We start from the raw sequence: 25157 nt of genomic DNA, 5'->3' as shown, positions 1-25157 counted from the left end.
TGTTGCTGTTGATTATAAAGTGACACATGCAGGAAGGAATTCGAGTGCATTTTAATCCCTGATTCGGGTTTTCTGTAGTAATGTGTCTCTACTCAATTCTGAGGGTTTTGAGAATATGGATATTGGATGGGGGGGCGGTGGTAAAGAAAGAGGCTGTGGGTAGAGACACTATTGATACTCAGATACTAGAGATAGACCTACTGGTTTGTGTTTAATCCATGAAAGAGTCTTTCAAGATACTGTAGAGTACAGGGTTTGAAGATTGAACATCTCTCATTCTGAAACCACTTTGATGATTACAGTTGATATGTACCAAAACTATGCCCTGAATTTTAAAAAAGAAAATCTGCCTACAGTAGCATGGGTTTTATATGTGTTTGACAATTGTATTAAACTGCCCCCCCATGAGAGAAAAAAAAAGGAAAGGAAAAAGACTATTCATCGTTCATGAGTTCTGCCAGCGACTGATTACAGTGTCGGCCCTTTATGATAATTGTCAAGTACACCAGGGAGCTGGGATCTCTTTCCACTTCCAAGAGTACACCTAAAACTGTACAAGTATGTCTTGTGTTCTGCGTTCTGGTACCAGCCAGCAAAGTACTGTCATACCATGAAATATCAAAACATGATTGTGCTCACTACTTTCTAGCCATGCTTGTGCCTGGAGATTTGTGAAGTGAGCTGAAATACCACAGTGATCCCTCACCCTTGGCCAGTAGAACTTATGGTTGCCCTCCTTGGTTTACCAGCCTTGTGGCTGCCAGACCAGACAGACTGGTCTGCGGCTGAACTCTGCCCCGTCTGAGCAGGCTATTGTCCTATTTGGCCGACCGCTTGCGCATTTTTCGATGATGAGTGTTATATGCGGGCTGGAGTATAATGCGCCCCACTGGTTGAAACCGTTGAGGTGCAGTCGGAAGTAAAATTGGTTATCTAATCTGAATAAACAACAATTGAGTGCCAGTACAATGGTCTTGTGTACAGAAGCTCATCTGAGGGTTCAATTCGTGTTGTAAAATACCGTCGTCTGCTGCAATTACTGGATGCACAATAGGATGAACTTGTACTAAAAAGTATCTGTAAGAATTGTAATGTTTATATCTCCATGCAGTGGTTTATTGACATGTTCCAGTGTTCTCAGAATGGCAGTCACAGTGGGGTATTATGTGGGGTGGTATGAAATATGAAATGAATATGGATATAAATGCTGAAATTTCCATGATTGAATAAGGAACTTCTTGTAATATTTGCCTAATCTGTGTTAGAATAATAATAAAAAAAAACCTTCAGTGCTATGGTTAGCTATATGTTGGGTCTCTGTGCTTTGCCTACATTAGTGGGATTCACACTGATACTAATTCCAGGATACAAATCTCAAGATTTGCATCACTATCCATATCTCGAGATCTTTACCTGTGTAGACACAATAATCTCGCGAGACAGTGTGATCAGCATAGCAATCCAAATCCCAAGAAATTGTGCAATTGTTATTTTGGAATTATCGAGATGATTTGAGAAATAGTGTGATAATTTGCACTGCAGTGAGTGCAGGAATGCTGGATTTAAAAAAAAAATCTTGAGATTTTTCATTCAGTTATTCAAGACACCTCCCTGAAAACACACATCACAACAGCTCATGAACACAAGGGTAAGGGTCACCATTTCGGTAGATGTCGGGCATGCGCAGTTTGGTCGACAGATTATTGTGATCGGCAAATAGCGGGATATTTCTGTTCCTACGAACGGGCGTAAAAAAAATCTTGGCATTTGGATTGTGATCAACATTCCGCCATTTTGTCTTAACACTATTGAGTCTTCGATGATGATTCATGGAAGACATCAAAACAAGATGGTGGAGCGATCGGTAGTCACAATTTACCCCGTCAAGAATGTCCAAATTGTCGTGTTTTCCTTCTGGAACCATAGCACACACACGCATGATGTGTCCGACAGCACTTTTGTAATTCATGAAGCCGACCGGGATGGATGGAACTTTGTTGAGAATGAGTCAGCTGAGGCTCGTTCTGTGTTTGAATTTTCAAGTAGTCTTCCTCCGTTTCCGTGTGCTCCGAGTGGAGTGGGGTGTGACATTACGAATGGAGATTGAGATGTTGGATGCAGGGGAAACAACCTGCCTATATTTGGTGCCTCCGCACACTCGCAGGACGGCTCTCCCTTTCACGCAGCCATTGCCACGCCGAAACCCAATGCGCCCTCATCAATCCAAATCTTGCCGCTTATCAAAATGGGTTCCAGCAGCCCCAGGGCTTGCAGGCAGGTCCTCCGGGGTTCGCATGAATGTTTAACAAGCATGTTTAATCCCATTCCACCTCCCCCCCCCTCCTTCTTCTGCTACTTATTCTGCCAGAAGTTTTGCGGGAGGAATGGGGGGAAGGAAACATGAATCGAGCATGATTTAAAACCTGTTAGGATCTTTGCTGATCCTCGGTGCTGTCAGAAAAAAAAAAAAAAGTCCTACCTCAAGGAGAAGGCCGGGGCAGGTCGCTTCCTTTGATGGGGCGAGAAATGCACCCTGGGGCAAGCGCCGGCACTCCAGCCCAGAGTTGCGTGTTTCTGAAAACCTCCAGGGGGAACAGGGAAAGGGGGCTTGCACAATGTGCTTAAGAAACATTCATGCATGCCTCATCTGGCATGCCATGCTTCGGCTGAAGTCGGTGCGAAGTCGGTCACATTTTGGTGCATTTGCTGGAAGTAAGTAGGAAAAATGAGGGGAAGTGTTTTCTTCCACCACACTAGGTCAGCTAAATGGCTGGAAGAATTCTGCCAGCCCCTCACTTCAAAGGCTACATGCCTCAAAGTTGTTAATATGTTTGTTGTTGTTGTTGCTAATGTTGTTGTTATTATTGCTATCATCTACTGTAATCCATACTTCCTTCATGAGTTAAAAGGGATGCCCCAAGTTGCTACAATAGCAGACCTTTATTTGTAAATTGTGTTTCTTTGCTGTTAGCATGAGTTACTTTATTTGATGGACAAAAATGCCAAAGTACTTGTAAATTAATCCTGGATACCAATCTCATGCACAAAGCAAAATTACCTATTAAAGAATTATGCCTGGTGATGTGTACACTCTCAAGCAAACATTTGATGAGGATCTGCTCCATCATTTTAAAGGACAAGTTCACCTTCATAAACATAAGGATTGAGAGAATGTAGCAATATTAGTAGAACACATCATTGAAAGTTTGAGGAAAATCGGACAATCCGTTCAAAAGTTATGAATTTTTGAAGTTTTTGTGCAGTAACCGCTGGATGAGAAGACTACTGCAGTGTGTGAAAAACTTAGATGTCACATGCGTACAACAATATAAGGAAAATATAAAGAGAATTTCACAAAATTTCATCTTATGAAAAAAGTACACATTCCCCCGATTCGTTACCGACAAATGTTATGGGTAATATTATTCCCCCTGCCTTTAGAAAGAGGCAAGTCAAGTGCTCTTTTATTATGCGAAAAAAGTAAAAATATGTTGAATTTTCTTTATATTTTCTTTATACTGTTGTACGCATATGACTCACAAGCTGTAGTAGTCTCCTCATCCAGCGGTTCCAAAACAGAAATTTTACAAATTCATAACTTTTGCATCGATTGTCCAATTTTCCTCAAACTTTCACTGATGTGTTCTACTAATATTGTTGCATTCTCTCAATCCTTATGTTTATGAAGGTGAACTTGTCCTTTAACATGTCTTTTATTTAGTAGAGGGCAAAATTTGGAATTGCCTTTGCCACGTGTGGCTTCTTGGCATACTAACTCACAAGTACTTCAGGTATTTGCTTACTGCAGAAAACTTTGTGCTATGTATCAGAGACAGAAGGAATAGGAGTTAATTAATGAAAAGTAATGGTAGGCTTAGGATGATTTACTTACGTTGCAACAAGTGAGTGTGATGAAAAAGGGTATAGATAAGAGAGACATCAAAACTATAAAGATACAAGCAAGTCATCAGGCTGGTGGTGATGGTGGCTGGGGGTGTGTAGCTGTCACTTCTCTGGCAAATTACCAATGTATGTAATATCTCATATGAATTACAGTACCCAGTGACATTTTATGGCAGGTCACAAGCTGTAGCATGGTGGCATTGAAGTTCACAGTAATCCTATGAGAGCTGCGTGGATTACTGTAGGTCTCATTGTCGGCAAGCTCAAAAGACATCTTGATTCACGTTCCATGATTGAAAAGTGTCCATCCTCGAACCAAACTCTTTTTTTTTTTTCAATTCATAACTTTTATCCTATGATGATTTGTTTATATAATTTGATGCAGGTTTTAGATATGAAATCATGCGTTTCATTGCATATACAGCCGCAATTTTCTATGTCAGACTCGTCAGACTAGTCTTTTGTCTGATTCTCCTTTCTGCCATTCATGTCAGGAGATTTTAATCTGTCGTTTGATAATCTCTGTCTCCGTATGTATCTGAAGAAATTTTCATATCTCTATTCACTGTGTCAGAATACAGGTACACTCTTTCTGTGAGATGGAACTACTGTCTTTTATAATTTCTCAGTACTATCCTTTCATCTCACTGTGCTTCCTATGTACCCCATATCTCTCTTTCTTCTTTAGTTTCATTTGTGATAAACTGAGATCAAATATTTTTGTCAGTTTTTTGTTGTTGTACAGACCAATATTTGAATTTTTTAAGTTCAAATGTATGCTTCAACTTTGTGTCTCCTCTCCTTTTCTCTCTCTCTCTTTTTAATTTTCCGGGGGGGGGGGGGGGGGGGGGGGATTTGAGGGGAGGGGGTTTAGAGATGCTTGTGCCTTGTTTCTGAGTCCACTGAGCTCCTCTATGTGACTCATTTCTCCCTCAAGGCTTTCCTAACAGAATTCCATCTTAATCATTTATAACTGCCGTGTCTAGCTAGAACTCCCTCTCATGCAGCTGTAGGGAAAGATAGAGAGAGATACATACATCATATATTCGGAGGAGACCATTTAGATGGGAGTGTATACATATCTTGTAATCTACTCCAAGTTGTAAAGCGAGGGTTTTGAGGAAGTGGCAGGGTGAGATTGGGATGTTTTTCTTGAAATCATTCTGGGCTATATGCTGTCTGCAATACTTCATTAAGTTACCTGTTATACAACTTGACCAGGTTAATTAAGTGGTCTTGACCATTTTTTTTTCACCCACAAGACACGCATGAAACTCAGGTTCGTTGTAATATGTGATATGTGTAATATGTGTAATATAAGTTATAGTCAGCTACCATGTTTGTATGCTTACCCTATTGATATTGATGTGGTATTCTTGTTTATATCTTTTTTTATTTTCTGTTTATTCCTTATTTGGTGAGCTAAGTGGTGGAGGCTAAACTTTATTCTCACAGGGAAGTATTGTATGTAGATTGCAGGGCAACTGTGTAGAAGGCACTTATTAGTGTGCACAGTATATCTTCCGACAATACTTTGAAAAGGATTTCAGTTTTATACAGACCTAAAACAAAGTATACTAAGAAATTCAAAGCAATTTCATCTATGCCATTCAGTTTTTTATGCATGTAATAAGTCCGGGAGTGTTAGACTTCAGTGTGCAATATTCAACTACTTATTCATTTGGCCATCCAGGCCACCAACATATTCATGATGGAAATATTTGATATCTTTTAGAATAAGAATTATTCATCTGGCTTGCTAATTAAGGAACACCAACTGTGGCTGTCCAAAATACATGAAGTATTACATGTAGACTGCAGGGCAACTATGTAGAAGGCACTTATAAGTGCAGTATACCTTCCAACAACACTTTGAAAAGGATTTCAGTTCAATTCAATTACCATTTGTTGTTTCTTACAGTTCTAAAAAAGAACAAATATATATACATATATATATATATAACAGTAAAGCCTAAAATAAAGCTTATATATTAAGTGGTAAAGAAAGGATTTGTTTCTTCACCATTGAAAAATGTTCCACTTTGATCCCAAATTCCAAAAATCAATAAGTATGAAACTGAACAAGGATGTTCTATCAGTGGCATTGAACATGCTACAAAACCTGATACTGCAAGATATGTGTATCTGCTGATAACCTTCAAACTTGTGATATGTCACACCCTTATGTGAGTATTTTGAACCCTCTTTATCATTGCAGATTCCAACATACCAGTCATTGTAACCCCTCCCGAGGATGCTCTCCGAGTCAGTGGAGATTCCGTCCATTTCGACTGCATCTTCAGCGGTGACCCCTCACCTCCGGTGGAGTGGTTCATCAACAAGAAGGGAGAGGACCCATTGGCACTCCTGAACGAAACCAGCACTGGGTACGTGATCGTGGAATCCTATATCCTCTGCTCGCTCAATATCCTGCAAGCTTTACTCCATCCTTCTCTCTTCCTCTCACTCTTTCGTTCTCCCTCAATCTATCTATCTATCTACCTATCTCTCTATCTACTTTATCTAGCTATCTATCTATCTATCTCTCTATCCATCTATCTATCTCTCTATCTATCTATCTATCTATCTATTGTATCTATCTCTCTGTCTATCTATCTGTCTATATATCTATCTACTGTATCTATCTATCTATTTATCTATCTATCTAGCTATCTGTTTATCTATCTACTGTATCTATATATCCATCCGTCTATCTATCTATCTATCTATCTATCTACTTTCTGTTTCTCTATCTATCTATCTATCTATCTATCTATCTCTCTCTCTTTCTATCTATCTCTCTATCCATCTATCTTTCTCTCTCCATCTATCTCTCTCTCTCTCTCTCTATCTACTGTATCTATCTCTCTATCTATCTCTCTGTCTATCTATCTCTCTGTCTATCTATCTATCTATCTATCTGTCTATCTATCTATCTACTGTATCTATCTATCTATCCGTCTATCTATCTTCTGTATCTATCTATCTATCTGTCTTATCTATCTATCTACTTTCTATTTCTCTATCTCTCTCTCTGTCTATCTATCTCTCTATCTATCTATCTATCTATCTATCTATCGAACTCTCTATTCATCTCTCACATCATGTATAGCGATGAGAGAAATTCGAATCAATATTTTGGGGGCTATCAAACAGCTGGAACTAAGTCAGGCTGAGGGTACACCACTCTTGGGATCGATGATGGTGTAGTGATACTGTGAGAATATTCGATGTCAGCCAGTCACTTCATAAGCCTTTTGCAGGAAGAGTGTTTGATTTTCTCGTCTTGAAAGAGGAATGTGTAGCAGCAGGAATGCTCGCCTCAGTGAAATATTGTTTTGTAGATCATAAATTGAGAATGTCTAGTATTCATTTTGGAAGGACATATTCTGAAAGGATATCCAAATCTAAGATAGAAGAGAAATACTGTTTCATAGAGCAGAAAAACATGTTGCATTTACACGAGAACATCATTATAACAAACTACTTTGGACCATTGAAATTTCCTCATTATATTTGTTATCTTGTTATATCACGAATAAAAACAAAAGAATATAAAGGTATGGCACCTTCAAAATTACCCTGTTATATCAGGCATCTTGTTATATCAGTGATAAAAACAAAAGAATACAAAAGGAATGGGGCCTGCAAATTACTTTGTTATTCCAAGTATCTTGCTATATTTGACCTTAATGTACCGAGGTTCCACTGTGTCTTGTGAAAGAGACTTTTCATATTCTGGCATGTCTATGGATGTGAGAATCTGTGTTCAGTTGCCTTTTAGGACCACTGCCATTGTACTGTTCACTGGTGTTGTATCATAACACAATCTGTGTAACTCTAAGCTACATTCTGCATAAATTGAGTTACCTGATGTAATGCCGCTGAGTGGTTTCTCAGTTTTAGTGAATCAGTACTCAAAGAGATGGGAAATGTTCACCCAAGCTGCCTCAGAGTACCAGGGGCCTCTGTGCATTATACCTTTTGTAGCACAATGTTGAAGATGTTTTTATGTCTTTACATTATACCTTTTGTCGCACAATGTTGGAGATGTTTTTATGTCTTTACATTATACCTTTTGTAGTACAATGTTGAAGATTTTTTATGTCTTTACATCGCTACATTAATGTAGAAAGTTATGGTATATTTTTTATCTGTAACAACCTCCTTATTTATTTTTCTTTTTTAACATTTACTTCTCATCTATCCATGAAAACATGCAGGACATACATTTTCCCAAATGGAACCCTCCGAATGGACAATGTCCAGGACTCGGACGAGGCCAGCTATCAGTGCATCTGCATCAGTGACCACGGTAGACCGCACGCCTCCGCCACTCTCACCATCGCAAGTAAGTGGGACTAACACCTACAGTTGGCTAATCACATCTGTAGGGAGAGTAAAGCTGGTGTGCAGACCACACATTGCGCCTTCGGACACTGTCGTAAAAAGGCTCTGGCCAGTTCTTGCCATTTGGCAACACTCATGGTACTGTGTTACTGTGAACACAGGAACTTGCATGAATCTTGTACAGAGCAGAAAGAGATCCTGAAATCGATGTATCGGTGATAGACACCCCCATATGTACCTCACATGTAGGACTCTTCATATGTATTGTGCACAAAAGTAGAGCAGGGTGTGATATTTCTGGAAGTCATGTGAACAGAAGAAATCCCTGCTTGTGAAGAATATGTAAAAACATGTCATCATAGGCCTGTTCATAGGGTACACACAAAGGAAATGTGTTGATTTTATTGCGTTGAGACTTTTGAAGATTAACCCGTTGAGGACAAGCTGATTTTTATGCATTTCCTATAAACACCTGCCTGAGTATACCTGGGACTAGTCTTCAGTGGGTTAACAACATTCCAGACATGGAGCAAGAGGATTATCAGAGATGAAAATGATCATAGTGGTAGATGACTTTATTAACATTCATATCTCCTTAACTCTTTGCTTTTGATTGTTTGTCTCGGTTCTTGCGGATTCTTAATGAACCAAGACTTTTGCTCTGCTGCACCCACTCTCTAGAAATGTCTCCCTTGGGTACATACTCTTTGATGTTTTCCTTTGAACGTCAGGTGTTGGGAATATGTGGGGTGTCTTTGATGGTTCAGATGAAATGATGTATGCTCAAAAAGTGCATCTCTGGAGACCACCAGGAAATTCTGTAAATTAAGTGATATTAGTGCTATATCCTGTCCTATTGACGGAAGTAATTCAAGCCAGACAAGGCAACTGATCCCCTCTGTACTTCATAACTCCCAGACATTTTATCAGAGAGTGGGGACCCCATGCCCTCAGCTCTAGCCCTCGACAGAAGAAGGTCTGGGTTGTCTTCTGGTGAGATATTTTATCCAGTGGTATGTTCAAACAGGACGAAAATTCTGAAACATTTCTGTCAGTAAAGGGGTCAATAACTTGACCTCTTCTTGCAAAGCCTCATGGGATAGCCGCAGCACCAGAGTCAAACTGGCAACAGCTGCTTGGTAGTGACAACATTCTCCTCAATGCCTAAGGTTTCTTTAAGTTTTTCTCAGACTTTCTCTGTAAGAGGGAGAAAAAGTTGAACTTTCAACTCTTTGAGAAACCACATCTTGAACTTTGAGCGTGGAGGGAGACAGTAACCCCTGTGTCAACTTTATCGAAACGAGATGCTACAGACATAGGCCTAAATATTCAACCTTGAATGACGCGCCTGTAAAGCAACAATAACGACAACAACAGCAACAGACTAAAACTTGGTCTTTGAGTGTGTATCTGTGTGTGTAAGTTTTGATTTTTGTCCCCGCCGAACGAGTTCGAGCAGGGGACTATGAAACGGGCTCCGTACGTGTGTGTGTCCGTGTGTCCGTCCGTGTGTCCGTCCGTCCGTCCGTCCGTCCGTGTGTCCGTGTGTGCGTCCGTGTGTGATCAAAATCTTCAATTTGCTACTTCTCTGTCATTTATGAGCCAATTTTGATTCTGTTTGCTTTATATGATAGCACTACATGGGAGCTTTGAAACTTCTACACAGAATTTCAGTCGTGACCTTTGACCTTGACCTTTGACCTATATTGTACATTTTGCTACAAAATGCTACTCCTTCGCCATTTCTAACCCGATTTCGATTCCGTTTGCTTTATATGATGGCACTAGGTGAGGGCTTCAAAACTTCTACACAGAATTTTGACCTTTGCCTTCTTTGACCTTTGACCTTGATTTTTGACCTATATTGTACATTTTGCTACAAAATGCTACTCCTTCGCCATTTCTAACCCGATTTCGATTCCGTTTGCTTTATGTGATGGCACTAGGTGAGGGCTTCAAAACTTCTACACAGAATTTTGACCTTTGCCTTCTTTGACCTTTGACCTTGATTTTTGACCTATATTGTACATTTTGCTACAAAATGCTACTCCTTCGCCATTTCTAACCCGATTTCGATTCCGTTTGCTTTATGTGATGGCACTAGGTGAGGGCTTCAAAACTTCTACACAGAATTTTGACCTTTGCCTTCTTTGACCTTTGACCTTGATTTTTGACCTGTATTGTACATTTTGCTACAAAATGCTACTCCTTCGCCATTTCTAACCCGATTTCGATTCCGTTTGCTTTATGTGACGGCACTAGGTGAGGGCTTCAAAACTTCTACACAGAATTTTGACCTTTGCCTTCTTTGACCTTTGACCTTGATTTTTGACCTGTATTGTACATTGGCTACAAAATGCTGCTCCTTCGCCATTTGTAACCCGATTTCGATTCCGTTTGCTTTATGTGATGGCACTAGGTGAGGGCTTCAAAACTTTACACAGAATTTTGACCTTTGACTTCTTTGACCTTTGACCTTGATTTTTGACCTGTATTGTACATTGGCTATAAAATGCTACTCCTTCGCCATTTCTAACCCGATTTCGATTCCGTTTGCTTTATGTGATGGCACTAGGTGAGGGCTTCAAAACTTTTACACAGAATTTTGACCTTTGACTTCTTTGACCTTTGACCTTGATTTTTTACCTATATTGCACATTTTGCTACAAAATGCTACTTCCGGCGGGGACATATATTACGCACCGCGTAATTTCTACTTTTCCTTGTTCCCTTTGGCTCCAGTTCATGAAATGCATGCACGTTTGGACCAGAAGCTATCAAATCTACTGGTCCAAGCGGCTGGTATAGTGATCCTTAGTTGTGGTTGTTTTTACCAGCCTGTTGGAATGCATGATGCACCTGTTGGTATGCACACAACAGCCGTATAAAATTCAAAACAAAACCAAACAAAAGGCCCAGCAGTGAATGACCTCCTGGCATTTCTTTCCACATAGAATGACAAGAAAAAGACCAGGATGCCGCGAAAAACAGTATGAGCAAGTCTTTGTGTTTGTCTGTGCACAAAATACAGCATTTTGAAAGGGTTAGCAAAATAACACATTAGTGTTGCTAGGATTCATGTTAGCTACTCATCATGACCACCGGAGCAGTTTGTGTTGAGCACCCTCATGTATTCATGTATATGAAGGAATGATGTTTATAGTGAGGCTAGAATTATTCATAGTCAGAAATGCTTCCTTTTGAAACTCCGAGATACATATGAATGGATGCAGTAATTTCATTTTAGGACGGACTCACTGAATTTAACCCATAATGATTGAATTTGCAAATTACATTGCTTTGAATATACTGCCATAGGGTGGACGGAGCAATACTGAAATTAAATCTAATATACTCCAGGAGACCACAGCAGTTGACCATGACAGTTGTCAACATCTAAAGGTAGCCACACAGGTGTGGATTTATTGGACTGGTGCAACAGGCTCTTTTTGTCCCACATCAGCATTTTACACCTCAAGATTATGGCTTCTTTATAAGATTGTTGTTTATGAATATTACTTTGTGTATATGTGATACAGGATGTCTTCTCTCTTACTACGCACTCAATGAAAACATTTATCAAATGACTGTGATTAAGTTGTCCTATTCTGTTCTGACAAGTGATGTGGTATTAACCTGTTGAGGCCGAGTCCTGAGTATACTCGGGCAAGCCCATCCTCAACGGGTTTAAAAAAAATGATAGTAATTATGATAATTGTAGATTTGTATTGCACAGTTTTTATAAGAATGTACTCAACTGCACATAACAATATAATCAAAATAAGAGAGACATAGATTAATAGATAAATGACATAAAAGTAAATCTTAACTGGAAATCTTACAGTATGATGGGGATACAAAATTAAAAGGGAGTGATAATAATATAGGTCAAATCATAAATAAAAGAAATTCAAAAAGCCTACAGAAAAATAAAGAGCAAAAAGATTGAACACTGTCCATGACATATTTCAACATCATTTTTCTTTTTTTAATACCCAGATATCACTCTATATTTTTGTCTTACAACCAGGTTTACATGGATGATGTCATTCTTCAATTCATAGCACAGTGCCATTTGCTCCAGTCTAATCTGAGCATTGTGACTCATAAGAAATCCACTGATTTCTTGTTTGATAGTAATGTCAGAATCTTTATCCCTTCTCAGAGGATATTGGGCTGTGCTGTAGTCAGAATATAAAAAAAAAAATACTAGGACATTTTACCAACAGGACGTTGCAGTATTCCCCCCATGTTGCATTCCCTACTTGTTCAATCATAGACTTTAATAACATGCCATCTTTTATGATGGGGTTACCGGTATATAGCACGATGCAACCTCATTTCAAATCGACGTCATTCCTTGCAAATCGTTGCGGTCTTTGTAGATGTATGGTACGGACTTATGTCAACAGACATTTACTTTAGCATAGAGCATGCAATCTTACAAAGACATAACCATGATATCATGAGCTGCAAGAAGAGCTGAGTATTGACTTTGAATATTGTAGTCAGATGTAATAATGTTCATTCCCGTCCGTACAGAAAGAACCTCGTCTATTTGTGCCTGGAAGCTTGGCAGGCATTTCATTTTGGTGGGGGAATTATGGGTGCTGGAAAATTGAACTTCATTTCCACGCTCTGTTTCATGCTCACAGTGTTTTTAAAATCCTTGGGAGGAGAAAAATCTTGTTTCCCTTTCTAATCCCCCATCGTAAAGATTTGTTTTTACTTCATTCTTTTTTTCCTATGAATATATACAATTTGGAACGAAATCATGCCAATAGGGAGATGAGTTTGTTTTTCTTGGGGCGGAGAGAGGAGAAGGAAATGGGAAATTACATAACTGACGCACTTGAGTTCAAAAATTCGATGTTAAACAGAAATTGAATTTTATTGTATCTAGGTAGAACATCACATGTAGATATGAGTACAGAAATATCTGTACTTACACAACTGTCGCGATAAGTTCACAGTTTTCTGTGCATTTTGAGTTCAGTTGAAAGACACTTTTTTGTGTGTATGTACTGTTGTCGTTCTGTTTTTGTTAAGAAAAAACTGCTTTAGCTTCGTGCATGAGGGTATTTTGCAGATTTTATGAGGAAAACTTACTCAGCGGTTTCTTTATTGCACAAAAGAATACACACAAATGCTTTCACATGCTTTCACACTCGTACAAATACATATTTACATCTGAGTAACTCACAAAAGCATGCAGAAACCCGGTCACCACTACCCCCTCCGTTTAGATCTGCCCTACCAATTATATAGTATTCTTTAGGTGCCCCAGATAGCCAGAGCACTTTGCTAAGTTGAATGAAAAGGGTTTGGCAGTTTATATTAAGCCAGGTTTTACCATTCAGTTACTGTTACCTGGTTTGCTAGAACCAAAGAAAATCAATGAATATTGAAATCTCAAACTGCAGCAAATTACCATGTAATTTGCCTCTCACTGTGCACATTAGTTACAAAAAACAAACAAACAAACAAACATATATGTCTCAGTCAACAGTTCTTAAACAGAAACAAAACAAAACAAAACAAAAACCAGAACTTACAGATGATTTATTAACAATGTACTTTAGTCAAATTAAATTTGCTGCCAGTTTCAGAAGTTACTCGAACAACTGACGCACCGCTCAATATTTATATTTGTCAGTATTCAAAGATATCTGAGAGTGTGTGCTTCTCTTGTCCCAAAGTTTATCTGCATCCCATTGATGAGGGCAATAAATAAGGGGGATGCTGACAAATGGCAACGTGCAATAAACATTATCACCTCATCTCGTGCAAACAAATCACTGAAACAGATCATATCAGTGCTCATGATGGCCATAAATCATTGGCTGATTGTATGAACCAGACTTTAGAGTGGACGGGCAGTGGGTACAGATACAGACAAACTTCGGAGACTTCGCTAGATCAGTAGTTGATATCCACAGCCATTACTGAAGCATCTTGAGTAGTCATGATACTGTCCCCTGCAATTATCTGTGAATTGATGATGTGTTTATCCTTTCTGGTATCCACCATCATTACTTAAGAGCATTTGAATAATGATGATGTTGTCTCCTGCAATTATCTGTGAATTGATGATGTGTTCACCCTTTCTGATATCCACCATCATTCCTAAAACAGTCAGAACAATTGTGATGTTGTCTCCTGCAATCACATGAGAATTGATGATGTGTTCACACTTTTAAATATCCACTACCATTACTGAAATATCCAGAACAGTTGTGTTGCTGTCTCCTGCAGTCACCCATGAATGAATGTGTTCACACTTTCTGATAATCACCACCATTACTGAAGCATCCTTAACAGTTATGATGCTGTTTTCTTCAATCACCTGTGAATTGATGATGTGTTCTCATGTTTTGTAATCCCCTGTGTTCAGCTGTGCACCCCTTGCCACCATTTGAGACCATCACAGTGGTGGAGAACACCGTCAAGTCCATCAACTGCTCATACGAGGAGGGCGAGACGGGGGGCATCCCGACCCCCTCCCTCCAGTGGCTGAAGCCAAACGGTAGGGAGGTGTCGCGGAACAACACCAAGCGCATCTACAGCGGGGAGGACGGCAGCAAGCTGGTCATCAACCCGGTCAGGAAGCAGGACGAGGGAAACTTCACCTGCCGAGCGTCCAACATCGCTGGACAGGAGACACAGGTCCTGCAGCTGCTTGTAGCCAGTAAGTCAAGTGCTCTGTTCAAGTTCCATTGCTGTGGTACATTGAATTGATCAAAATTGAGAATTATAATATGATGCTGTCAATTTGTTGTGCGGACATACTGAAAATTGGTTGATTCTGACTTGTCTTTTAGCCATTAATCCATCATAGCTCAGACTGTAAATAATGCATCAAAGAAGGCATCTTGAATCTTGGAATTTATTCTGTTGTCCAGTTTGAAAAAGGATTTGTTTGCATACTTATTTACTAAGATAAGCAAAATTTTGATTGCTCTGCAAAAGAAGACCGCAAATACATGATAGTCCAAACTTTGTCATGAGTTAATCTTTGTTTATTCGTGTCTATGTGTGTATCTCTTTGTATATGTATCTCTTTATGTGTCTCTTTATGTGTCTATTTATCTATCTTATCTTCTGTTTATCTATTATTTATTTTCTATCAGTATTTATGTCTCTCTTACATGTGTGTCTGTTTACAAGACACTTCTGTTCCTGTCCAAACTTTATCCAAATATTGGATTTTACATATACATAGACTCAACAAATTTTTCCTTCCCCTGTCTGTCTTCAGTTGCCCCCACGATCACCACCAGACCTCGAGATGTCCACGTGAGGGAGTATGAAGAGACCGCTCTGCACTGTGCGGCCACGGCAACCCCCACGCCCGTCATTAGGTGGACGTTTGATGGCAGGCCTGTCGAGTCTGTAAGTAGGAAGAGCGATAGAATCTGAATGGTGCGACTGACCATTGATTGGTTGCACATGGAAAAGGATGCAGGTCAATATTGAAAGGGTTTTATCATAGACCTCACAACACCTTGATAAAAAGCAATGAAGCGAAGCATGAAAGATAGTGGTACAGAATCAAGTCTTTTTATATCATATCCTTTTTAGCTCACCTGAGCCAAAGGCTCAAGTGAGCTATTGCGATCGCTCTTCGTCCGTCGTCCGTCGTCCGTAAACTTTTTACATTTTCATCTTCTTCTTGAGAACCCCATGACCGATTTTTACCAAACTTGGCAGGTAGCATCCCTAGGGGGATAGGATCTCAATTTGTTCAAATGGGCACCATGCACCACCTGGGGGGCCCCCAGAGGGGCCCAAACCCCCCCCCCCCAAATTAAGGAATCTTTAAAAATCTTCCTCTCTAGAACCAGAAGTGAGAGAGCTGAGTTAATACTTTGAGTTGGTACATTGATGATTGTAGTTTCAAGTTTGTTCATGGCAGAATCACCTGGGTGCCCCCCTTGGGACCCAGGGAAGGGGGTGGGGAGGGGTCCTAATGGGGCCCAAATTGTACATTTTCACCTTTTTCTTGAAAATGCCGTGATGAATATTCACCAAACTTGGCAGGTAGCATCCCTAGGAGGATAGAATCTCATTCCCATCATATGGGCACCATGCCCCACCTAGAGGGCCCCGGGGGAGGGGGGGGGGCCCTAGTTTGGGGCCAAATTGTAAATTTTCATCTTTTTCTTAAGAACCCCATGATGAATTTTCACCAAACTTAGCAGGTAGCATTCCTAGGGGGACAGAATCTCAATTCCATCAAATGGGCACCATGCCCCATCTGGGGGTCCCCCAGGGGGGCCCAGCTCATCTCCCATTTAGGAATCTTTAAAGATTTTCTCTAGAACCAGAAGTGATTGCACTAAGTTAATACAATAAGTCAGTATATTGATGACTGTTGTTTCAAGTTTGTTCATAGCAGAATCAGGGATGTCCAAGTTACTAAGTAAAAGAAAGTTCAAGTTGAGATTGTTTTTGGGAGGTTTTCTAAAAAAAATAATAAATTAATAAAAAAATATCTTTGAAGGCATTGTATATTTGATGGAGCTTAATGTCCTGTTTTTCCCCAATTTGGCTATTTTCAAGCTAGCAGATCAACTTATTGAATTGTTTAGTATATGAGGCTTTGAAGGGATTTTTTTTTTCCAGATTTGTTCAGGGTGTTTGTTACTTTATCGCCATGATGTAGTGAGTAGGGCAGACTCCCTCCACAAATACCATATCATGTTGAGGTACACTCAAGAGTTGCCTCCTTGTACACCGGTCACCTGTTCTGTCTCTCTCCTCTGGCTCCAGAAAATGGGTATTGAGGTGACGAAAAATGGCACCCTGGTATTCCACAGCGCCATGAACCACCAGAATGGAACCTACACCTGCAACGCCACCACCATTGCCGGCTGGGACTCCGCCTCAGCAACGGTCTATGTGAAAGGTGGGTCATCTTGGCATGTTTTCTATTTCCACTTCCACTTGTCTTTATGTTCCTTGGTTGTGACCATAGACATTAATGCTTCATATGCAGCACAAGTCAGAGAAGGCCTATTTGTATCATGTAGTACTAGTAGTACATTTTACAAGGAGATATATGCGTAGTAGCAGTAGTAGTAGTAGTAGTAGTAGTAGTAGTATTTGTAGCAGAAGTAGCAGTAGTAGTAGGTAGCAATAGTAGTGAAATGAACAGTCATAGGAAGTTTTACCAGAGTTAACTAACAGCACCAGTTGCTTTGTCCTAAAATGCAGCTATCCTGAAATTCAACCCTCGCCCTGTGGACAAGACCCTGGAGCGGGGTGAGACAGGCAACCTTGTGTGCCATGCCACTGCAGCAACGGACCCTCACATCACGTGGTACAAGAGGGGCCAGTTAGGCACCTGGCCGGAGCACGTCACTGCTTCCACCCCTGGGACACTGGTCTTTGAACCAGCCATGAAGAGTGATGAGGGCACATACATCTGCATCGCGTCTACTGGTCTGGAGCGCATCAATGCCAGTGTCAAGATCGAGGTTGTGGGTAAGTTGATAACTCACTGCGCTTTGGAGGGTTTGTCAACAAGCTGTTGGTTGTATTAGTGAAAACCAGGATGATATGATGATGATGATGATGGTGATGATGGTGATGCTGATGATGGTGTGGTGGTGATGATAGTGATGTTGGTGATGGTCATGATGTTGGTGATGGTGATGGTGGTAGTGGTGATGATAATGATGCTGATGATGGTCATGATGATGATGGTGATGATAGTGGTAGTGATGATGAAGATGATGATGATGACGATGGTGATGATGATGATAATGATCATCATCATCATCATCATCATCATCATCATGTAGATGGCAATGAGGATGATGATGATGATCCGTGATTATGATGACAGTGATGGTGATGCTGATCATGAGAAAAAAGAAAATGAAGATTGTAGAATTGAATTTTGGTAATAGAAGAGGAAAAACAGCAGAATTGATTAGATACGATTATTATGGTGAAGCTGTATGATGAAACTGATAACTGATGAAGGTATTGGTCATTTATTGTGGTGTAAGCATGACCTGTTGTCGCCGCAAAGCGAATGGATCATCAGCACAATCTCAGTCTCAAGAATATCACCCTGGTCATCACAAGTCTGTATTTCTTTGATGAATGTCTTGAGAAATAATGTGTTTGCTTTTTAGCTGCATGTGTCAGGGCATTTAAACACATTAACAAAATACAATCTTTGTCACCATAAGAGGACAATTGAATGGTCTTTATGTTTCTGACATTATTTTCCCGCTTTTCTACCTATCAATTTCTGTTATATAATACTTCAATTCCATGTTTGTCTTGTATTTCAGTGAAACCCAAATTCCGCATTGTGCCCCAAAACACCTCTGGCTTTGAGGGCTACTCTGTGCAGATTGACTGCTCGGCCTATGGTGAGCCCCTCCCCACCCTCACGTGGATCAGCAAACCTCTGAGCAAATATCCGGATCACTTTGTCCAGTTCCCCAACGGAACTCTCCATATACCGGAACTCCATGCCACTGATGCTGGCAATTACCAGTGTATCGCCGGGAGCCAAGCTGGGTTCAACATCACCGAGATCACACTCACCGTCTACAGTAAGTGAGAGAGTCATATGACACCAAGCATGGGCTGTCACCTGACAGTTTAGATGCAGACATTAAGTCTCTTCAGCCCAATTCACACTGTTATCTGTGTTGTACTTTTGATTTGAGTCTTCTTCCAGAATGATTATGTCTGATAATCTTACGTCATATAAGTTGATTTAAAGTGAAGATGATGATTGGCAGTGAAAGAATACTGTATGTGCCATATATTTAGGGAGTATAAATTTTCACGAACCGGGGACTTCCTGACACTTTTGCGAGTGGTTAAATTCGCAATCGAGATGTACAGTGATGAGCGGAAAAAATGTATGCGTGCATGTTGCATTCGTGTTGGGATCAGAGTTAATATTTTTGCATGTTGTTAATTTCATGAATACCACCCAACTTGTGAAATTTGCGAAAATCAAAAACTCACGAAATATACCGCATATACAGTACCACAGAAATGTAAGTTTGTGGATATGAAGGCATAGTGACCATTGTAGTCCAGATTATGTTGCTGTGTTTTGTTGTGTTTTTTGTTACAAGACTTGCCATTTTCTCTCCAATCTTTACATTATTTCTGAAAGGGTACATTGCTGTGCATTTATAAGTGTTGCAGTATTACATTACCACAAATTGATCAATGATATAATATCTTTAGTCTGCTGCCAACTGTCCTGAGGAAGATTGTATTGTACAAACATTAAGCAATTTGTTAAATTAAGGTGTGGTGTTTAGATGTGACAAAGCAATGTACAGGGAGGAATGCATGAATAGTAGAGCAGGTTGATAATCATCAATTTCTTTTTTTCTCTCCCTAATTTCTGCAGAGGAGACACCTCCCGACAGCCAGCCGGTTCCAACCCAGGTCATGACCCGCACCATCGCCATCGCAGTCGGCTGTGCCGCGGCCTACATCCTGCTGGTGGTCGGTCTCATGCTGTGGTGCCGGCAGCGCCGCCGCCGGTACCGTCGCAAGATGAAGAGCATGGAGCAGCCCAACGGTGCAGTGGTGACCGCCAACAACCGCATGCTGAATGAGTACCACGAGGAGGAGAACGGAAAGGTGGCCGACGGCGACATCGCACTGAGCCCGACGCCCAGCAAGAACCATCAACGAGGGAGCTACGACAAGCTGCAGTTCCCAAGACACGACATGCAGACCATCACCGTTATAGGTAACTATTTGTAACCAGAGTGCTCTGTCGTCTCAGTAGAACAAGAAACAGTAAGTCAATCAGTTAGGCAGTTATTGGTGGCTGACATGTTCCAGTTTATGTGTGATACAGGCAATTCCCGTTATAACGAAGTCCTCGAGATCAGCAGGTTTCTTTCGTTTTATCAAAATGTTGTTTTCGCCAGATAGATTAAATATACAAAGATATATAGATAATAATTTTGAGACCTTGTAACACAGTTTTGTTATAACTATGTAATTATATAACTGTACTAGCTATGTTGTATCAGCTGTCTCCTTTACTTCACAGGTCATTGTGACATTTTGTTCTCTATTACTTCTTCCTTCATCACCTGTCAATCATTATTGCCCAAAGAGGAGAGTGATTGATAACTTATCAACTAATCACATGTCATTTTGCTGTCAGTTTTTCAGGCTTACGCATTTATAACAGGGTCCATTCCTCCAATTATCACGGCATGATCAGTATATTTCACACACTTGTGATTGATGGCAGCAAAGAAATTAATCAGCATTCTGCAACTGCTTGATACTGATTAACTCCAAACGGAGTTACATGTGATTCTTTTAAATCAAATTGTTTAAGAGCATTAGAGTAATGTGCTAAAACACACACAACAAAACTTTATTCAAAGTGTTTTCATTGTTAGTGCACCTTCAAAATGACATTGCTTTAAATCTGTACTTCATATATGTTTCATATGATTGTACTACATTTAATGTGTACTGATGCATATAATTACACTGACAATTAAATGTGTTACTGTATGGACAATGGAATGCAGAAATAATGCTGAACTGAACTGAACATTTCAACAGCAGTGTCACAAGCCATGTGTTTTAGCTGTGCAGGAAGGCATTTTCTCAATCGGCCACGTTTTCTTTCCCAGGTCACGGTGCGTACGGCGAGGTGTCGCTGGCGAGGGCGGCGGGCATCAAGGACGGGGAGGAGGCGACCACGGTGATGGTCAAGGCCCTGCAGACCAAGGAGGAGTCCCTCCAGCTGGACTTTAGGAGGGAGATTGAGATGCTGTGTAAGGTTAATCATGAGAACATCGTCAAGCTGCTGGGTGTGTGCCGCGACGCCGAGCCTCAACTCATGATCACAGAGTACCTGGACTGGGTGAGTTCCTTTTCCCACATTACCCTGTGTTCAATCATTCAACCCCAGTGTCTTCTCCAAATAGACATAGCACATAAAACAAAAACAAATACAAATGCACTCACAAACACAAACACAAACACAAACAGACACTCACAAACACAACACAAAATTTCGGATACCACAGTTTCTCAGCTCGTTTGACAAGTATGTGAACTTGGATCGACTATATCCTAGAGTTTTTATACCCCCGCCAAACGAAGTTTGAAGGGGGTATATAGGAATCAGCGGACGGTCGGGCGGTCGGTCGGGCGGTCGGTCGGTCGGGCGGTCGGTTGGGCGGTCGGTCGGGCGGTCGGGCGGTCGGTCCGTTGCAAATCTTGCGTCGCGAACTACTTCCTCAGTTTTCAACCGATTCCCATAAAACTTGGCACAGATGTGTGCCTTGGGTTGTAGATGTGCAAGACGTATTTTTTGACAGTACCCAAAAGTACGTTGCCATGGTAACGGCATATTATGGGCAAAAATGGGTACAAATCTTGCTTCGCGAACTCCTCCCACAGTTTTTGATCAATTTTTATGAAATTAGGTACAGATGTTCGTCTGAATATGTTAATGTGCAAGACACATATTTCCGCAGTGGCAAAAAGTGCGTTGCCATGGTAACGGCATGTTATTGGTAAAATATAGGGCAAAATGCTTCATGGCAAAACTGCTTCATCAGTGTTCTTCCAATTCTCATGGAATCCATATTGAATGTTTGTCTTAGGATATAGGTCAGCATGACACATTTCTTGACAGTGACAAAAAGTATGTTGCCATGGTAACAGCTCACATATTATGAGCCAAAATGATGGAAAATTTTGTGTTGCAAACTACTTCCTCAGTTTTTGCCCAATTTCCATGAAACTTGGTACAGATGTGTGCCTTTGGTTGTAGATGTGCAAGACGCATTTTTCGACAGTACCCGAAAGTACGTTGCCATGGTAACGGCATATTAATGGCAGAAGATCAAGGAAAGATCTTGCGGATTTAACTACTTCCTCAGTTTTTTGACCAAAGCTTATGAAATGTGGCACACACCTTGATCTTGGTGGGAAGATTTGGAAGACATATTTTTCGGACGTGTCGGAAGCTGCGTTGCCATGGTAACGGCATATAAATGGCAGAAGATCAAGGAAAGATCTTGCGGATTGAACTACTTCCTCTGTATTCGACTGAAGCTCATGAAATGTGGCACACACATTGGTCTTGGTGGGAAGATGTGCAAGACATATTTTTTGGACATGTCGGAAGCTGCGTTGCCATGGTAACGGCATATTAATGGTGGAAGATCAAGGAAAGATCTTGTGGATTGAACTACTTCCTCAGTTTTTGACAAAAGCTTATGAAATGTGGCACACACAATAGTCTTGGTGGGAAGATGTGCAAGACATATTTTTCGGACGTGTCGGAAGCTGCGTTGCCATGGTAACGGCATTTAAATGGCAGAAGATCAAGGAAAGATCATTCCTTGGGTAAGACTGTCGTCACGGGGCGGGGGTATTAATCACCTTAAGTGATATTTCTAGTTTTACTTGTTCCTATCCCTACCTCTAGTCTTCTCGTACAGTTTGGATGTGTCTGTCATCAGATGAATCTTAAGCAAAGTCTGTTCAGTCTCTACTTAAAGAGATGGAATGGGAAATGAAAAAAAAAAGAATAGTCGAACCCCCAAACTTCCTTGTGTGCCATCTTTAACAGTAAAATCTTCAATGAAAGAAATCATTGGACTGATTTGAGTGAGCCTCAAAAGAAGTTACAGATTGAACAGTTTAACAGATTAAGTTGAAGGAAACTCTCATTCAGTCGTAGTCTTGGAACATGTGATGAAAAAAAAATGTCAAAATGAACTGCAAAAAAATCACAGCTAGGTAATTGTTTTCTTCATGGAAAATGGTTCCATGGTTTATGTCTAAAATTGATTGCTAATCTGTGTTTCCTAAAAGTACATTTCTGCTTGCAATCTACATGGTACAAGATAAAACAGTGAACGTATTAAATTTGTGGCATTTCAATAAATTTTCTTCCGTAGGGCGATCTCAAGCAATTTCTTCAAGCTACAAGGGGTGAGAACGGTACCAAGAATGTGCCTCCACCCCTAACTCTCTGCCAGAAGATTGATGTTGTCAACCAGGTGGCACTTGGCATGGAACACCTGTCCAACAACCGCTTCATCCACGGAGACCTGGCTGCCCGCAACTGTCTACTCTCGCCGTCCATGGAGGTGAAAATATGCACCATGTCAGTCAGCCAGGACCTGTACCGAGCAGAGTACCACGAGTACCACCAGAAGCTGATCCCAGTACGCTGGATGCCGGCAGAGGCCATCTTTGAGGACGAGCTGTCGACAAAGAGCGACATCTGGGCCTACGGGATATTCGTCTGGGAGGTGTTCAGCCAGGGATCCCTGCCCTACTCCCAGTTGGACAACGACGCCGTCATGCGCGCCATGATCGACGGCGAACTCATGCTGGAGACACCGCCCGATACGCCGGAGGAGGTGGAGATCATGATGCACCGCTGCTGGGCGGACAGTCCAAAGGACCGACACTCTTTTGGGGACATTGTCCACCAGTTGGGTCGCATGTCCACAGACAGTCAGGTCTAGACGCCGCCGCTTGGTGCCCGCTCCCTGCGGCAGGCTTGCACGCACAGTTGGCGCTGCGGATGGTCCCGGATGTGCATAGGGTGAACCGGCTAAAGCTTTGTTGCATTCTGCGAGTGTGGTATGGAATACCGATCTATGCATCATGCACTCTGTGAGGTAGATCCGCTAGAGCGATAGACACCGTCTATCGGGAGAGAATCAAAGGTTTTAGCAGGCTGCTTGTTACGTAAACAGATGTTCTGTGAGAAATGCGCAAGTCTAATGTAAAGCTTTAAAGATGGGATATTCCGTCAAGAGTTCTTCCAGGAAACACGTTGCTAGCAACATATTGTTGACCTGTTTGAGCCAAGTGACATCAGTGAATTCCCCTTGCAGTCGCTGTGCCCTTCTCTCAGGGGGTGGACAAACCTGCAAGAAAGGCCATCTTGTATAATCCATCCACTGAGATTTTTTAAAAATGACTTGTGTGTAAGACTATTAAGTAGAAATTTAGAGTTGTTTTCTTTTCTTTTCTTTTTTTGTTCTTGCAATTTTCTGGCTAAATACTATTTATTGTGCTAATGTGAATTATGTCTTGTGTATGTTGATGACATTTGGGAAACGCAGCAACTTAAGTGGATTTTAATCGCTTATTTTGAAGTTGATAAGTACTGTAAAAGTAACGTAAGGCGAGACTGCTCATTGAGGGGCCTCATAGTTCTATCATGAATCTCAGTATAAGTGAAGCAATGGGCATTGCCAAACTTGTGCAAGTGAAGGAAAGATGCCAGAGAGGGGAATAAGAGAAATAATGCACCATGCATCATATGTGTATTGAGAAACTCAGAGATATGTTGCAAAGGATAGTGGTCTAAATCTTGACCATCTTTTTCTTTCTAGCAGTCAAGATTACATCTGTGAATTACATGTAGGAAAGCCATGATGTGGGATCCTTCAGAGAAGATTAACAATGTATGCATTTTCCGTGTACCTGATGTTGCACATTTTTTGTTCATACACAATTGTATGTGCACAAAAGTACAAGGGAGGATGCTGATAGTGAATTAGTATTTCCAGTATGTTGTACATGCATTAACATATTTGACCAATGTACAGATTATATGTTTGATGTGAAAGACGTATCTTGAGACATTCATTCTCTCTTTGATGTCCCATCCCTGGAATTGCCAAATTTGATCGTCGCTGAGATCAGATGTGTACGTGATACGTGTTGTGAGCTCTGAAACAGAGGAGAATATGTATAACTCTTCTTCAACGTAACTATACCTTGCAAAGCCTTTGAAGTCTCTTCCCCTAAGGTGCAGTACTATGTCTCCAGTGTTTCAGTACCTTAGGACAACATACGCATAGTACTTGTGTGAGTAGTATCGAGCATTTGTTGATATCACA

General features: G+C 40.8%; 1 protein-coding gene across 1 annotated transcript in view; it reads left to right on the top strand.

Moving 5' to 3' along the window:
- The window catches only part of LOC139708447 (inactive tyrosine-protein kinase 7-like), a 102850-nt gene extending 78155 nt beyond the window's left edge, over positions 1 to 24695 (top strand). The window contains exons 4-13 of the mRNA XM_071620401.1: positions 6122 to 6290; positions 8127 to 8254; positions 14648 to 14941; positions 15512 to 15645; positions 17026 to 17161; positions 17470 to 17739; positions 18561 to 18827; positions 19649 to 19996; positions 20907 to 21139; positions 23193 to 24695. Coding sequence (XP_071476502.1) covers positions 6122 to 6290; positions 8127 to 8254; positions 14648 to 14941; positions 15512 to 15645; positions 17026 to 17161; positions 17470 to 17739; positions 18561 to 18827; positions 19649 to 19996; positions 20907 to 21139; positions 23193 to 23768 — 2555 coding nt within the window. The 3' untranslated portion in view covers positions 23769 to 24695. The remainder of the gene's footprint in view (positions 1 to 6121; positions 6291 to 8126; positions 8255 to 14647; positions 14942 to 15511; positions 15646 to 17025; positions 17162 to 17469; positions 17740 to 18560; positions 18828 to 19648; positions 19997 to 20906; positions 21140 to 23192) is intronic.
- Positions 24696 to 25157: the final 462 nt, after the last annotated feature.

Source organism: Diadema antillarum, unplaced genomic scaffold (assembly GCF_040938485.1).
Source record: "Diadema antillarum isolate AM-2024a unplaced genomic scaffold, OU_Dant_1.0 scf00000036, whole genome shotgun sequence".
NCBI lineage: Eukaryota > Metazoa > Echinodermata > Echinoidea > Diadematoida > Diadematidae > Diadema > Diadema antillarum.
This window is presented reverse-complemented; position numbering and strand designations above follow the sequence as displayed.